Source organism: Chlorocebus sabaeus, chromosome 22 (assembly GCF_047675955.1).
Source record: "Chlorocebus sabaeus isolate Y175 chromosome 22, mChlSab1.0.hap1, whole genome shotgun sequence".
Classification (NCBI taxonomy): domain Eukaryota; kingdom Metazoa; phylum Chordata; class Mammalia; order Primates; family Cercopithecidae; genus Chlorocebus; species Chlorocebus sabaeus.
Genome location: NC_132925.1, coordinates 61,785,228 through 61,799,384, shown reverse-complemented (window position 1 = coordinate 61,799,384; position 14,157 = coordinate 61,785,228). Strand labels below are relative to the sequence as shown.

Here is a 14,157-nt window from a genome sequence, read left to right as displayed (position 1 = left end):
CATCCATTGCTGACACAGATGATCACCATGCTAGTTTGTTAATTGTCTTCTCTTAGCAAATCAGTGTGTATTTCACATGTCTCCTCAGTTGTTCCTCCCACTTCTTCAGCAGCTGAGAAGTTTTGTTTTGCTAGGGAGCTGTTTTTAACTTTTAGATATAAGGTGAAAATGCTTATTTATTAGTTTCCTCAGGTGTTACATGAACTAAGATGACTTCCCCATCAGTTATAAATAAGAAAGTACCAAACTAAATCAAGACTGCTGTGTCACTTGGCACTACTCTGCGCCCTTCTTGGCAGCCTCGGTGGGGGACGAGAGCTGAGTTGGCAAAGGGGGGAGTGATTTATCCTCCCGCACTTAGAAATAGGATGGAAAGCAGAAAGGTTCTACTTTATATTACTTCTTCTTTTCAAATTTTCATATTAACATCCCCTGTCCAGTTTCCCTAGCTTATTTTTCTGTAGTGCGCATCAACGACACTGTGTGTGATTTATGTATTTAGTTTGTCATCTCTTACCCACATTAAGCTCTTTGAGAAGAGAGATTTTGCTTTGTTTTGTGTTGTCAGTGATGTATCCCCAGTATCTAAAACAGTGGCTGGCATTATGATAGGTGCCAATAGTAGGCATATTGTAGGTATTGAATGAATGAATATTGGTTCTTAACTACCACAAAGTGCACTTAAGAGCAAGGGGCATGAGCAATGGCATTTCTAAGAATTGACAGGTTTAACACACTGCAGCCTTATCTCTGATTCTTCTTCGTGAAAATGAGAACAGGGAAACAGCACCCATTGCAAAATCTAAATAGATGATGAATACACACATAGCTTGCATGTATATTTGATGATGGTTTTATTTTCAAAACTGTAATTAAATGAGATAAAAATATATGGTTGAAGTTGCCGAAGCAACGTAAATTCAACATAAATAACAGCTGCTCCTCATCTGGGAATTTCATTTATATACAGAACTCTTTTTTTTTTTTTTTTGCCCTTAAAAATTTTTAACTGGTATACAGCGAATTCAGCTTCCAGTATCCCAAGATACACTTTATACTCAAAGAGGATGGAAAAGAGAGAGAAACAGCCCTTGTTGAGCCAGTGATTAAACAAACCTGTTACTCCCCATACCTTTGATTTCCCTAAAATAGCTATGATGCAAAGCATGTCCAGTTTCTTAGGAGCAATGAATCTAAGCATGACTGGCATTTTGTAATGAAATGCCTACTTTATTAGTTCAAAAACCTGAAACTGAGTACATAGTGAAGAGTCTTCTATTAGCTTTGAAAGCAAAATTTTTTCTGCAGAGCATGGATGCCAGGAAGTACTAGTAACATCTGCCTCTCCTTTTAAAGTAAATATCAGTGCAGTTTCCTCCCAAGCTTCTTGGAGGAAAAAAATACCTACTCTTTGGATAGAATTAAGAGAAGGTATAATTACTTGAACGTCGATCTAGTTTCATTCACAAGTAGGAAGTGAGAAACTGCCCCCTCTTTCTTAAGACTATGTATCCACTGCCACTAAGTGTAAGCAAATATGGTAGTGAGTTCACTGCCTCGGTTTATATTCCTGAAAGGTTAATAAAAAGAAAAGAAATTGAATGAAAAAGTTTGAGATGAAGAGATTTCTTTCACTTTGAAGCAGGGTTTTTCATGACCAACTGTATGGCTCACAGATTTGTAGTCTCTGGGGTTTGATCATCATCTGTGGCCCTTACGTCTCCATTTAGTAATACGTTTCCAAGGCTTTTTCTGTAGATTACTGACTTTATCATGGCCTCTTGATGCATAACTTTTCAGCATTTTCTTCAGAGAATATTCATTCTGGTATTACTTGAATGTGTCTGATTTGCCTTCTAAGGTGCCTGTTTATTAAGAAGATTGGTACAATGAAGTACAACCTGCTAATTTTAATTTTCATTGGGGAGGAATAAAGGCTATAAAGTAAAATTCAAAATGAAGAATCATATTTCTTTCCGTCAAAGCTATAATGATCATAAGTCTATCAGTTATAAAATTATCACACTAGATGAAGAAAAGATAATTGTATGATATATCACTGACCGACTGATAACAGCCCTAATCACAAATAATAGGCCCATGCAATTTGCAAGGAGTTGTTTCATGTTTTCATCATCTCTGGCATTCCCTGGAGCAGGGGTGAGTGGGCGACTGGGTGGGAGGGTATTTATTTTGCAAAGAAATAACTGCATTTCATATGCTGATTACATTCCAATTTTAGTTTATCTCTTAGCTTTCCTTTTAAGGAAGGGGATGCGGGAGAGTAGGTGGCTCCATGCCCTTGATTGGACACCTTTTCTTGAAGTTATTCTCCAGAGCATCCCTGGCTATTGAGCATACAAAGGTCCTTTGTAGCCACGATACTGGAAAACAGTGTGTCATGAGGACAAATACAAGGAAGTTCACCCTAGTCCAACAGTTCTCACTGACCACCACCACAGCCTGTGAAACAGGAAGAAGAGCAGTGTTCAACAAAACTAATTAAGTATCTCCTATGTATCAGACACTGTTTTGGGCATTGGCTATAGCCTCATAAAAACTGGCAAGATTCCTGCCCCACAGTGAGCTTTTATTTGGGGAGGGAATGGAGACAGTAAAGTACACAAATGAGAACCGTAGTTGCAGATGATGGTGGTGGTGATTGCTGGGAAGGATGTAGTAAAGAGGGGATGTGACAGAGAGTAACTGGAGCCAGGTCACGGTTGACTTTACTTAAGCCCTCAGGTACTGCTGCTCTGAAGAAGGGGCATTTCAGTTGGTTCCTCATGACTAAACATGATAAGCCAAAGACTGGGGAAGAGCACTCCAAACAAGGGGAACAGCAAGGACAAGGGTCCTGAGACTGGGTTAGCTGCAAAGTGGTTGAAGAACAGAAAGCAAAATGTGGCCATTATGGTATAAATAAGTAACAAGGGAAGTGGCAGGGAACAAAGCCAGGGACGCAGGCAGGGACTGGATCCTGAAGGGCCTTTGCAGAGCACAACGAAGGGTCCATATTTTATTCGGAAATTTACTAGGCCAAATGCCTTTCTGAAACCTTTGTTTCTCTTTGTGTTGTGTAAGCATGAAACCAAAGATAAAGAATGCAGCTGCCTAACCATTAACACTCCTGAGTCAGGATGATATGGGAAAAGAGATGAGCTCCCGTAGAGAAAAATGCTGGTAATAATAGCTTGCATGTTAGGGCACCTGTCTCCGAAGGAGAACAACATTATTAACGATGCCATATCTCACTAATTGCAGTAACCTCATGAGTTACATAGGTGTACATTTTTGTGGAACACACAGGGAAACTCAGACATTTTAAATTGAGTTGTTCTTTGGCCTCTTAAATAGCACAAAGGTCTAGATAAAATAGAGTATGTCAAAGAAATGAGGAAAAGGAAAGAACTAAAATGAGAAATAAAAATAGCTATCAGGAATGCTGTACGCTCCCAGAGAAAAGGGCAGCCAAGCAACCTTTATTTTCTGTAAAGTCAAGAAAATAATAGTTGAGGGGTAAAAAAGTGTGAGAATCTCAAACAGTCAAACAGACCATCAACAAGTATGGTTTCATCCCTGTTATTTAATTTGATACAGAATAGAAGTTATATATAGGGACTTCTGGGTCGGGAAAATCCGAATTCTAATCTAAGCTCTTGGATGTTTATTTTTCTTTCTGTTAAATGAGAATAGTAATAGAACCCACCTCAAAGAGTTGTGGTGAAGACTGAATGAATAAATACATAGAAATTGAGAAATTATGTTATTTAGCTAAGCTGGATGGAACTGGCCTTAACATTCTTCTAAATAGATAATATTTATAAAGTGGTTAAATTGCCAAAGTTAAGAAGCCTTCTTAACATGTAATATTGATTATGCTATTTTTAATTCTTGCCTAGGTTTTGTTCCTGGAAACAAAGAGTGATGTATGATCTAGTAATGTGGTTCAAGAAGAGAAAGAGGAGAATAACCTTCCATTTTGCTAAATAGAGGATTGCTGACCCTAGGCAAATTTGTCTTTGGCAGTCTCCACACACCACTTTCCTCACCCAGTTTTTTAAGTCATTATCCTTCTTGAACTTTCTCAGCACTGTTTTGCCTTCTCCACTATTTCATAGATTAAATTTTCCTTTGATTCTTCTTTGGTTAATCAAAACTTACATTTGAAGACTCCATACCACTCTTACTTACTTGTTAAGTGAAAGCAACCTGATTGAATTAATTCAGTCTTCACTGAAAATGATTAATAGCAAGGTCATACTTTTGAAGGTATTTATGGTTTAAAATGATATTTTTGTAATTCCAAAGTAATATCTAAATTGTAAGGTTTTATTTGGTATAACTGAACAGGGTAAGAAAAAACTCAGGCAGTTGTAGAGAGAACACTTTGAGGGCTGGAATCAGCACCTAGGACAGCTCTGAATAATCCTTCCCTTTTACTATGAAATAAGTGTATTAAGGATTTTCATAGTGATGTTCATGGCTGCAGAATTAGAGGCTCTGAAAAAAAAAAAGGAAATAAAAAGGTCAGAAGTCATTTCTGTGAATGAGTCATTTGTATCTCAAGTGTACACTGACTTAGGAATATTAGACCTAGCATAACATTTTGGTCCCAGCCAGGTGCGGTGGCTGACACCTGTAATCCCAGTACTTTGGGAGACCGAGGCGGGCGGATCACTTGAAGTCAGGAGTTTGAGACCAGCCTGGCCAACGTGGGAAACCTGTCTCTACTAAAAATACAAAAATTAGCCGGGCATGGTGGCAGGTGCCTGTAATCTCAGCTACTCCAGAGGCTAAGGCAGGAGAATCACTTAAACCCAGGAGGCAGAGGTTGCAGTGAGCTGAGATTGCACCACTGCACTCCAGCCTGGGCAATAGAGCAAGACTCAGTGTCCAAAAAAAGGTTTTTGTCCCTTACTTTATTTGTATTTTATTTTTTTATTGTATTTTATTTATTTTATTTTATTTTATTTTAAGGCAGAGTCTCACTCTGTCGCCCAGGCTGGAGTGCAGTGTCGTGATCTCGGCTCACTGCAAGCTCCGCCTCCCAGGTTTACGCCATTCTCCTGCTTTAGCCTCCCGAGTAGCTGGGACTACAGGCACGCCCGACCTCCTGGTCCCTTACTTTAGATTGCCAACAAACTGGGGTAATTAATGTCAGGTTTTTGTTTTTATTTTTAGATGGAGTCTTGCTCTGTCACCCAGGCTGGAGTGCAGTGGTGCGATCTCGGCTCACTGCAACCTCCGTCTCCCAAGTTCAAGCAATTCTCCTGCCTCAGCCTCCTGAGCAGCTGGGACTACAGGCACATGCCACCAGACCCAGCTAATTTTTGTATTTTTGGTAGAGACAGGGTTTCCCCGTGTTGGCCAGGCTGGTCTCGAACTCCTGACCTCAAGTAATCTGCCTACCTCGGCCTCCCAAAGTGCTGTGATTACAGGCATGAGCCACTGTGCCCAGCCATATTTTTATATCCTTTAAAAAAGGTACTGGGCCATTATCCTCAGCAAGTTGACAGAAAACCAAATACCACATGTTCTCACTTACAAGTGGGAGCTGGGATGAGAATACATGGACACATAAACGGGAACAACACATGCTGGGGCCTATTAGATGGTGGAGGGCGGGAGGAGGGAGAGGATCAGGAAAAATAACTAATGGGTTCTGGGCTTAGTACCTGGGTGATGAAATAATCTGTACAACAGACCCCCATGACCAAAGTTTACCTGTAACAAACCTGCACATGTACCCCTAAATTTAAAGTTTTAAAAAGATAGAGAAATATCAATTTTACTGTTTTATAGAAACAATATTTTTAAGTAACACAAGCTTTCTCAGACCATAAGATTATAGGAAGAATTTCTCATGAAGAATTATCTGAATCCAGGGTATATGTGCATATACCTTAAATGTGTTATAAAGAATACAGTTCATGCAATGTAAAGGATAAGATATCTGATTCACTTCAGCATCAATCTTGACTTGAAAACATAATTAGGACTAGCAGAAGAGGATATATTTTAAGTCTTAAAATCAGTTTTTTGTTTTGTTTTGTTTTTTGCCACAGTAGGGTAGAATTGACTACTTTATCTGGTGGAAGTTACTCCCAGTGAGTCACTTTCTGTAAACTTTCCTTTGGATGCTCAAAGATCATACTGATAGTGCTAACATTTATAGACTACTGACTTTGGACCAGGCAGCATCTTAAGTGCTTTACATGCGTAATCTTAATCTTCAGAAAGTCCTATGAGATAGGAATTAATGTCCTGACATTAGAAGTGAGAATTGAAGTTCAAGGAGATTAAGTAACTCACCTACATCATACAGGTAGAAAGTAAGAGTGCTAAGTTTGTACTGAGGTCCTTCTGACTCCAAAACCAGAGTGTTAAACCATCATGCAGTTCTTCCTCTTGCTATATACTCTCTTACAGGGAAGTCCAGTCTTCCTTCTTCCTAAGTGGAAAGAATGTAAAAACTATGGCTTTGAAACGCAGGTTTTGTAAATTTAGATTTATTTTCACCACAAGTCTCTTCAATCCAGGAAGCCATAAAGTGTGCATCCACACACACACACACAGGGAGCAAATGGCAGAGAGTCAAGACATAACTCTAAATTTGCTGCATGATAGTGGGTTTTTAAAGTTACTCTCCAGAAATACCTCTTTTCTTTTTATAAATGGTGCAGTCATCATTATGGAGATCATATTCATAACAGATATATCACTTGACCATTTTTCCAAGTTGATATTGATCTCCTTACTGATTGCTTCTTTCAAAAGGAAGCAATAACAAAGGGAACTAGTGCTGACAATTTCTTGTTCTAAGGCCACCCTGGGAGAATTAATAGAATCCAGGTCTACCCAAGTCAGGAAAAAAGTGAATTGGTATTTTTTGACTTGCATTAAATAATACATGTATTGCATGCATGGTTACTGTATCATTTTTTCTTTTCTCCCTTCTCTCTGTGGATTCTTAACAAGCTATGATGTGTGATATTATCTCATTAACCTTTCCTGGCCATTTTAAAACTAAACTTTTTATACCTTCCTCTGAGTCATCCCACTCTGTGAATAGCTTCAGTTCTTCCTGTCCATATGTGTAATGACTAGTCCATTACTTATGACCTAAATAAATTACTCTTTCTTATTTACTGTTAATTACTTCTCAAAAAAGGTCTTGGACCCTCTTGATTTTATTTCCTCTAGACTATATTCAGGCATTTATGGTAAGATACTTCTTCCCTAGCTCTAAATATTTAAAAATTTCCCAGACAAGAAATATGTGGACATTTTCCCCTTACTCTCTGATTTACTCCATGACCTGAATTCCAAATGTTTTCCTATATTAAGACTTTTTATTATTGATAGCATATTGCAGCTTTAAGGCCTTTGTACATATCCACTCCTCCAGGAACGTAACTGCTAAATCACTTCCTCTCTAGTCTCAATGAGATAACACATTCCAAATACTATAGCATATTTTCTAATCTCATTTAAAAATGAAATTCAGATATTAAGTTCCATAGGAGAATAAAGGACAGCTGTCTTCACAAATATGATATGAAAACACATCTGCCACACAATTGTACAATCCTTAGCACATGGCTGTTGGGAAAAGTTACATAAAATGCTGACAAATGAAATCACCAAAAAGTAGAGGTATTTATTTTTTAAAATTTTACACATCACATGTCAATGAACCGCATATAAAGCTTGAAAGACAGGCTATTTTGAGAAACAATGGTGCATGGATACTAATTCCTTGTTTTACACATACATTATTTACTCAGTCATATCTTTAGTGACCAATTGCTAAAGGGAATACAACCCAAGTGTAATTGTTTAGCTACCTTCCTAACAAAGCAACAATCCTGCTTCTTAATAGAGTTGTTTCTGTTTGTTTTCTCCTTGTTCAACTTCACACTTTGCACCTAACATTTAAAATCTCCATGTTGAATGCCCATTCACAAAGAAAAGCAGAGGAATAGAAGATTTGAAATCAAAGTACTTATACCAACCCATCACACTATGTGTTGAAATGTGGATTTCTTTCCATGTTCACTGAGTGTAAATTTTATTGAAATGAACTTTTTTGTGTCTCTGGCATGTCAAGTAACTGATTCGAAAGCTCTTTTTCACTGACTTTATGACATCATTGAAGATGCCATAGATTATGGTGCTTCAGAGCAGTAACTCTGGAAAGAGACAACACATGAGTTTGTATTTCTGGCCACTTCCCAGGTGTGTGAAGAAGGTGCTGCACCTCCCTGAGTTTCAGCTGTGTCACCTATAAATTGGGAGTTTAAAGTATAATGGAATTAAATGAGAACAAATAAGAAAAGTACTTGGCCACATGGTATGACTACAATATAGTCTGCAAGTCAATTCTATTGTTGCTATTAGTGTGAAGGTCACAGTGATAGAGCATTATCCATATTCTGTCTCATAATGCCTGCTGCTACTGATCATTACCCAAGTACCAAGGCTTTCAGATAAAATGACTCTGGATCCTCATTTCTCACCTTATACAAAAAGCAACTGAAAATGGATTAAGGAATTAAACCTAAGACCTGAAACTAAAAATTCTAGTAGATGACATCAGAAAAACCTTCTAGACATTGGCTTAGGCAAGGATTTCATGACCAAGAGAACCCAAAAGCAAATGCCATAAAAACAAAGATAAATAGCTGGGACCTAACTAAAGAGCTTTTGCACGGCAAAAGGAACAGTCAGCAGAGTAAACAGACAACCCACAGAGTGGAAGTAATCTTCACAATCTATACATCTGACAAAGGACTAATATTCAGACTCTACAACAAACTCAAACAAATCAATAAGAAAAAAAATCAAACAATCCCATCAAAAAGTGGACTAAGGACATGAATAGGCAATTCTCAAAAGAGGATATACAAATAGCCAAAAAACATATGAAAAATGCTCAACATCACTAATGATCAGGGAAATGCAAATCAAAACCACAATGTGATACCACCTTACTCCTGCCAGAATGGCCATAATCAAAAAACAGTAGATGTTAGTGTAGATGCAGTTAACAGTGAACACTTCTACACTCCTGGTGGGAATGCAAGCTAGTGCAGTCATTATGGAAAACAGTGTGGAGATTCCTTAAAGAACTAAAAGTAGAACTACCATTTGATCCAGCAATCCCACTACTGGGTGTCTACCCAGAGGAAAAGAAGTCATTACTCAAAAAAGATACTTGAACGTGCATGTTTATAGTGGCACAATTCACAATAGCAAAATCGTAGAACCAACCCAAATGCCCATCAATCAACGAGTGGCTAAGAAACTATGGCATATATATATGTGTGTGTGTGTGTGTGTGTGTGTGTGTGAGAGAGAGAGAGAGAGAGATGGAATACTATACAGCCATAAAAAGGATAAATAAACAGCATTTGCAGTGACCTGGATGAGATTGGAGACTATTATTCTAAGTGAAGTAACTCAGGAATGGAAAACCAAACATTGTATGTTCTCACTGATATGTGGGAGCTAAGCTATGAGGACGCAAAGGCATAAAAATGATACGATGAGGCCAGGCATGGTGGTTCACTCCTGTAATCCCAGCATTTTGGGAGGCCGAGGCGGGAGGATCACGAGGTCAGGAGATCAAGACCATCCTGGCTAACACAGTGAAACCCCGTCTCTACTAAAAATACAAAAAATTAGCCAGGTGTGGTGGCAGGCACCTGTAGTCCCAGCTACTTGGGAGGCTGAGGCAGGAGAATGGCATGAACCCAGGAGGCAAAGCTTGCAGTGAGTTGAGATCTCGTCACTGCACTCCAGCCTGGGCAACAGAGCGAGAGTCCATCTAAATAAATAAGTAGATAAGATAAAATAAAAGAACGATATGATGGACTTTGGGGACTTGGGGGGAAGAGTGGGAGGGTGGGCAAGAGATAAAAGACTACAAATATAGTGCAGTGTATACTGCTTGGGTGATGGGTGCACCAAAAGCTCACAAATCACCACTAAAGAAGTTACTCATGGCTGGGCAAGGTGGCTCACGCCTGTAATCCCAGCACTTTGGGAGACTGGGTGGATCACGAAGTCAAGAGATTGAGACCATCCTGGCCAACATGGTGAAACCCCGTCTCTACTAAAAATAGAAAAATTAGCTGGGTGTGGTGATGCACTCCTATAGTCCCAGCTACTCAGGAGGCTGAGGCAGGAGAATCACTTGAACCTGGGAAGTGGAGGTTGCAGTAAGCCATGATCATGCCACTGCACTCCAGCCTGGCGACAGAGTGAGACTCCATCTCCAAAAAAAAAAAAAAAGGAACTTACTCATGTAACCAAATGCCACCTGTATCCCAATAACTGATGGAAAATTTTTTAATAAATAAATAAATAAAAATATATGTGGAAATATTACTGGTAAAGGCTTAATCATGAGTGTACAAACTTTAACATAATACCCATTTACACACATAGCTCTTTGACTTAGAAAAAATATCATGTTGTTAACTATTAGGATCTGGGTATTCATACCTGAAAAGAACAATTTGAGGCATGTAATCTTTCCCTAAACGTGTGCATAAATATCACGTCCTTTGATTCACATCTACAGCTCACTCTAGTGTGCATTTGCTATTTGAAACCTTTCCTTAGTTGGAATGTTTGGGATATGCTTTGGCACTGAATCATAGCATTCCACAATGAACAGAAGAAACATACTGACTACCAGCCTTGTAGCATGAAAGGTCTTGTGCTTGCCTTCGTGCCTTTTCAAAGATTATCTCATTAAATCTTTTCACATGATTCTCATGTTGAAACAAAGAACATTCATTGTCATTATATTTGTGAGAAAATTAAGACCTGCCCATAGTCAACACAGCTAATAAGTGGCAGAGATGGTTTTCAAACTGAGATCTGCCCAAATACAGTCTTTCCATTGCTGTATAGGTAGGGTTCATCATCTGGAATCTTATTTCAATTAATGACTAATAAATGTTTCTGATTATTTTCTCAAATACCAGATTAATGAGATACACTTCAAATGCCTAAAACCTGTATAAGTGAATGAATTCATAAACTAAGAAGGAAAAACATGAATACAGTTTTTATAGTTAAAAATCATTGCCCCTATTTCTCATTTTCTTTCTCATTTCTTAATACTGTTTCTCTAGTCAGAAACCATGATTGGTTTTGCCTAGATGATACCTGATCTCTACTATCTATCAGCTCTTAATTTTTCATGCAACTCTGGAAACTGAATGGGATATATGTGCAAAAATGTAGATGACTTACTCTAAGAACCTATATGCAGAAGTGACAATTCAGACTGATTCAGTGTTACTTTTAGGGATAATGGTTTAAAATATTAATTCCATAACATATTTTTTAAAATCCTGGTTTAGTTCCTTTTGAAGAAATCTCAGACCATGTCCATAAAGATAAGAAAAATACCATGTTCTACCCTCACCTGGTGTCCATTGAATAAAAAGAAGTTTATTACATCAGAAATGTTTTTCAAATCATAGCTTTGATTTGTTTTGTGCTGAGCATGTGTGTGTCCTTCATGTGCACTTTTCACAGCCCAAACCTGGCAGTCTTTGGGTTGCTATGATTAGGTGTTATGTGTCAGACCTGCCTGCTTGAGCCCCAACAGGACAGAAGCTGTGTTCTCACAATGCTTGCCTTCTGAGTTGGCAGTCAGATGGTACTTAATGGAATTTTTATGAATACATAAGTGATGAAGACAATAATGTACAAACTTAAAATGTCCCTAATTCCAGAAGAATCTGGTAATTAACACATGTATATGTGTAATTTTTAAAATATCCTTAGCACTCCTTGAAACTAAGCCTGAGTGTGGAAACATTCCAATTTGTAACTGCAGCCTTCCTGATTGTTGTTAGGAGTACATGAGATAATCATCATAAAATACCAAAATGGCCAGCATGGAGAAAATCATCAGCAAATGTTACTCTGCTCTAATGTGCACAGCTAGATGGTATGCAACCCTGCACAACATACTTGAATTAGAAGTCTTAAATCCGATAAAAAGTTATTAAATCAAATGTAATAGACAACAAAAAATGAAATGGTGCTTAACACACTCCTTATTGAGAGGATTTACATTTGGGAGGGTGAAAAAAATGTTTCTTAAACAATAATATATCTCACTTTATTAGACATATATCTTACATTAACTCATTTGTATTTTTAACGGCTTATTTACTTATACTGTGATCTTTGAGTTTATAAATGTCTTAGCCCTCTAACCAGACTTGACCTTTTTGAGTTAATAAAACATTCTTCTAAAAAGAACCATGAACGGTACCTTCTAAATATTTTAAAGTACACCGCAGAACTTTAAAATAATTGTGTGTCTGTATTTATGTCTATTTATACATTTTTTACAGAGTTGTGTTTGTGTATAAAGAGGGAGAGTCACTCTCCGGGTATATATGGAGAGACAAGTATAATTATATATAATAGAATGGTTTGTGAAGTGAACAGAATTGTATCAGAAAACCCAATTTTGCATCCTGATAATGATATTTAAATACAGAGAGGTCTTGGGCAGGTTACTTAACATCTTTAAACCTCAGTTTCTTCACCTAGACCTGCACTGTCGAATATAATGTCCTGGGATGATGGAAGTCTTCTATGTCTGTGCTGGCCAGTGTGATAATCACTAAGTGCATGTGGCTATTGAGCACTTGAAATGTGACTAGTGTCTGAGGAACTCAATTATAAATTGTATTTAATTTTAATTATTTTAAATCTAAATAGGCACATGTGGTAAGTAGATATTTTAGTGGGCAGTATAACCATAACATCAAGGAGGATGGGACAATATCATATGAAAAGAAGCTCTCCTGAATTCCCCAGGTATGGGTGCTACCAACACAGTTTTGAGCAGAATGGTTCTCTTTTGAAATAGTGGTACTCTCCCATGATATCTTAGGACTTTAAAGTGTAAATGCTTTTTCCCTTATTTCTTCCAACAGATCTTGACAACTTTAAAACAAGAACAAGAAGCACTGTGTCTGTCCGTCGAGGTCAAGGAATGGTGCTACTGTGTGGCCCGCCACCCCATTCTGGAGGTACATATAAATGCACTGACATGTGCACGCTTCACTCCCTGTTATTTTTCTTTCTCAATGTTCTCCCTCCTGACACCAGCTGAGTGCACAGTGTCATTTATAGAGATTCCCAAAGCCCCTCCACGTAGAGGAAAAAACCATTGTGAATGCCTCCCATCATTAGGATAGGAAAATATCAGATTGTGCAAATTTTCCACCCCACTGCAGTCTACCTGGCACAAATAGAAAGACACCTGAGTCAATCAAAATCAGAATGCTGTTGCTTGGTAAAGCAGTGTCATTAAAACTACTCATTCTTCTTACAACTTGATTGGGTTAAAAAAGATGGCCCTGATTTATTCTATCTCCTGGTTGGTCTGGGAACTGTCTGTGAACTATTTCTACTAGCAATACTTCTGACACCAAATGTGTGGGTTTTTTCCACACTAACAACCAAGTCTCCAATCTTCTGGACACCACCTGGCTGTCCAACGATTCAGTTCCATTTTTGACAGTAACTACCCCACTAACTACTCTGGGATGGTTAGTGTCAGAACTCATAGGAGAAAGGCTCAGTCCCACAAGGCTGCCCCCACTTCAAATGCCACTTTCAAGTGCTTGACCTCCCATACTTCTGAGTAACTGGCTGTAAAGTGGGACTCCCAAAACTCCCTCCTTGGCCTCCATATTTGCTAGAACGGCTCCCAGAACTCAGAGAAAACAATTTACTTACCATACCAGCTTCTTATGAAAGATATATAAAGGTTACATATGAACAGCCAGGTAAACATATAGAGAGAGTGAGATCTGAAGGGTTCTGAATGCAAGAGTTTCTATCCTTGTGGATCCTCCCCGCATGTGGATGCATTCATTAACCCTGAAGCTCTCCAAACTCTGTCATTTAGAGTTTTTATGCAGGTTCTGTTATGTAGGCATGATTGATTGAATCTATGGCCATTGGTAATTGAACTCAATTTCCAGCCCTTCTCCCATCCCCAGGAGTGGGGAATGGGGAGGCTGAAAGTTCTAACCCTTTAATTATTTGGTTGGTTCCTCTGACAACCAATCAATGGGCCTCACCAAGAGTCACTTAGTTAGAATA

The 14,157-nt window shown here is 38.4% G+C and overlaps 1 protein-coding gene across 14 annotated transcripts in view; it reads left to right on the top strand.

The window, feature by feature from the left end:
• CNTN4 (contactin 4) overlaps positions 1-14,157 on the top strand; it is a 976,967-nt gene that overhangs the window by 716,586 nt on the left and 246,224 nt on the right. For all 14 annotated transcript variants that reach the window (XM_073009922.1, XM_007985035.3, XM_073009921.1 and 11 more), the window contains one exon: positions 12,981-13,076. In XM_073009922.1, the coding sequence (XP_072866023.1) occupies positions 12,981-13,076 (96 nt within the window). The remainder of the gene's footprint in view (positions 1-12,980; positions 13,077-14,157) is intronic.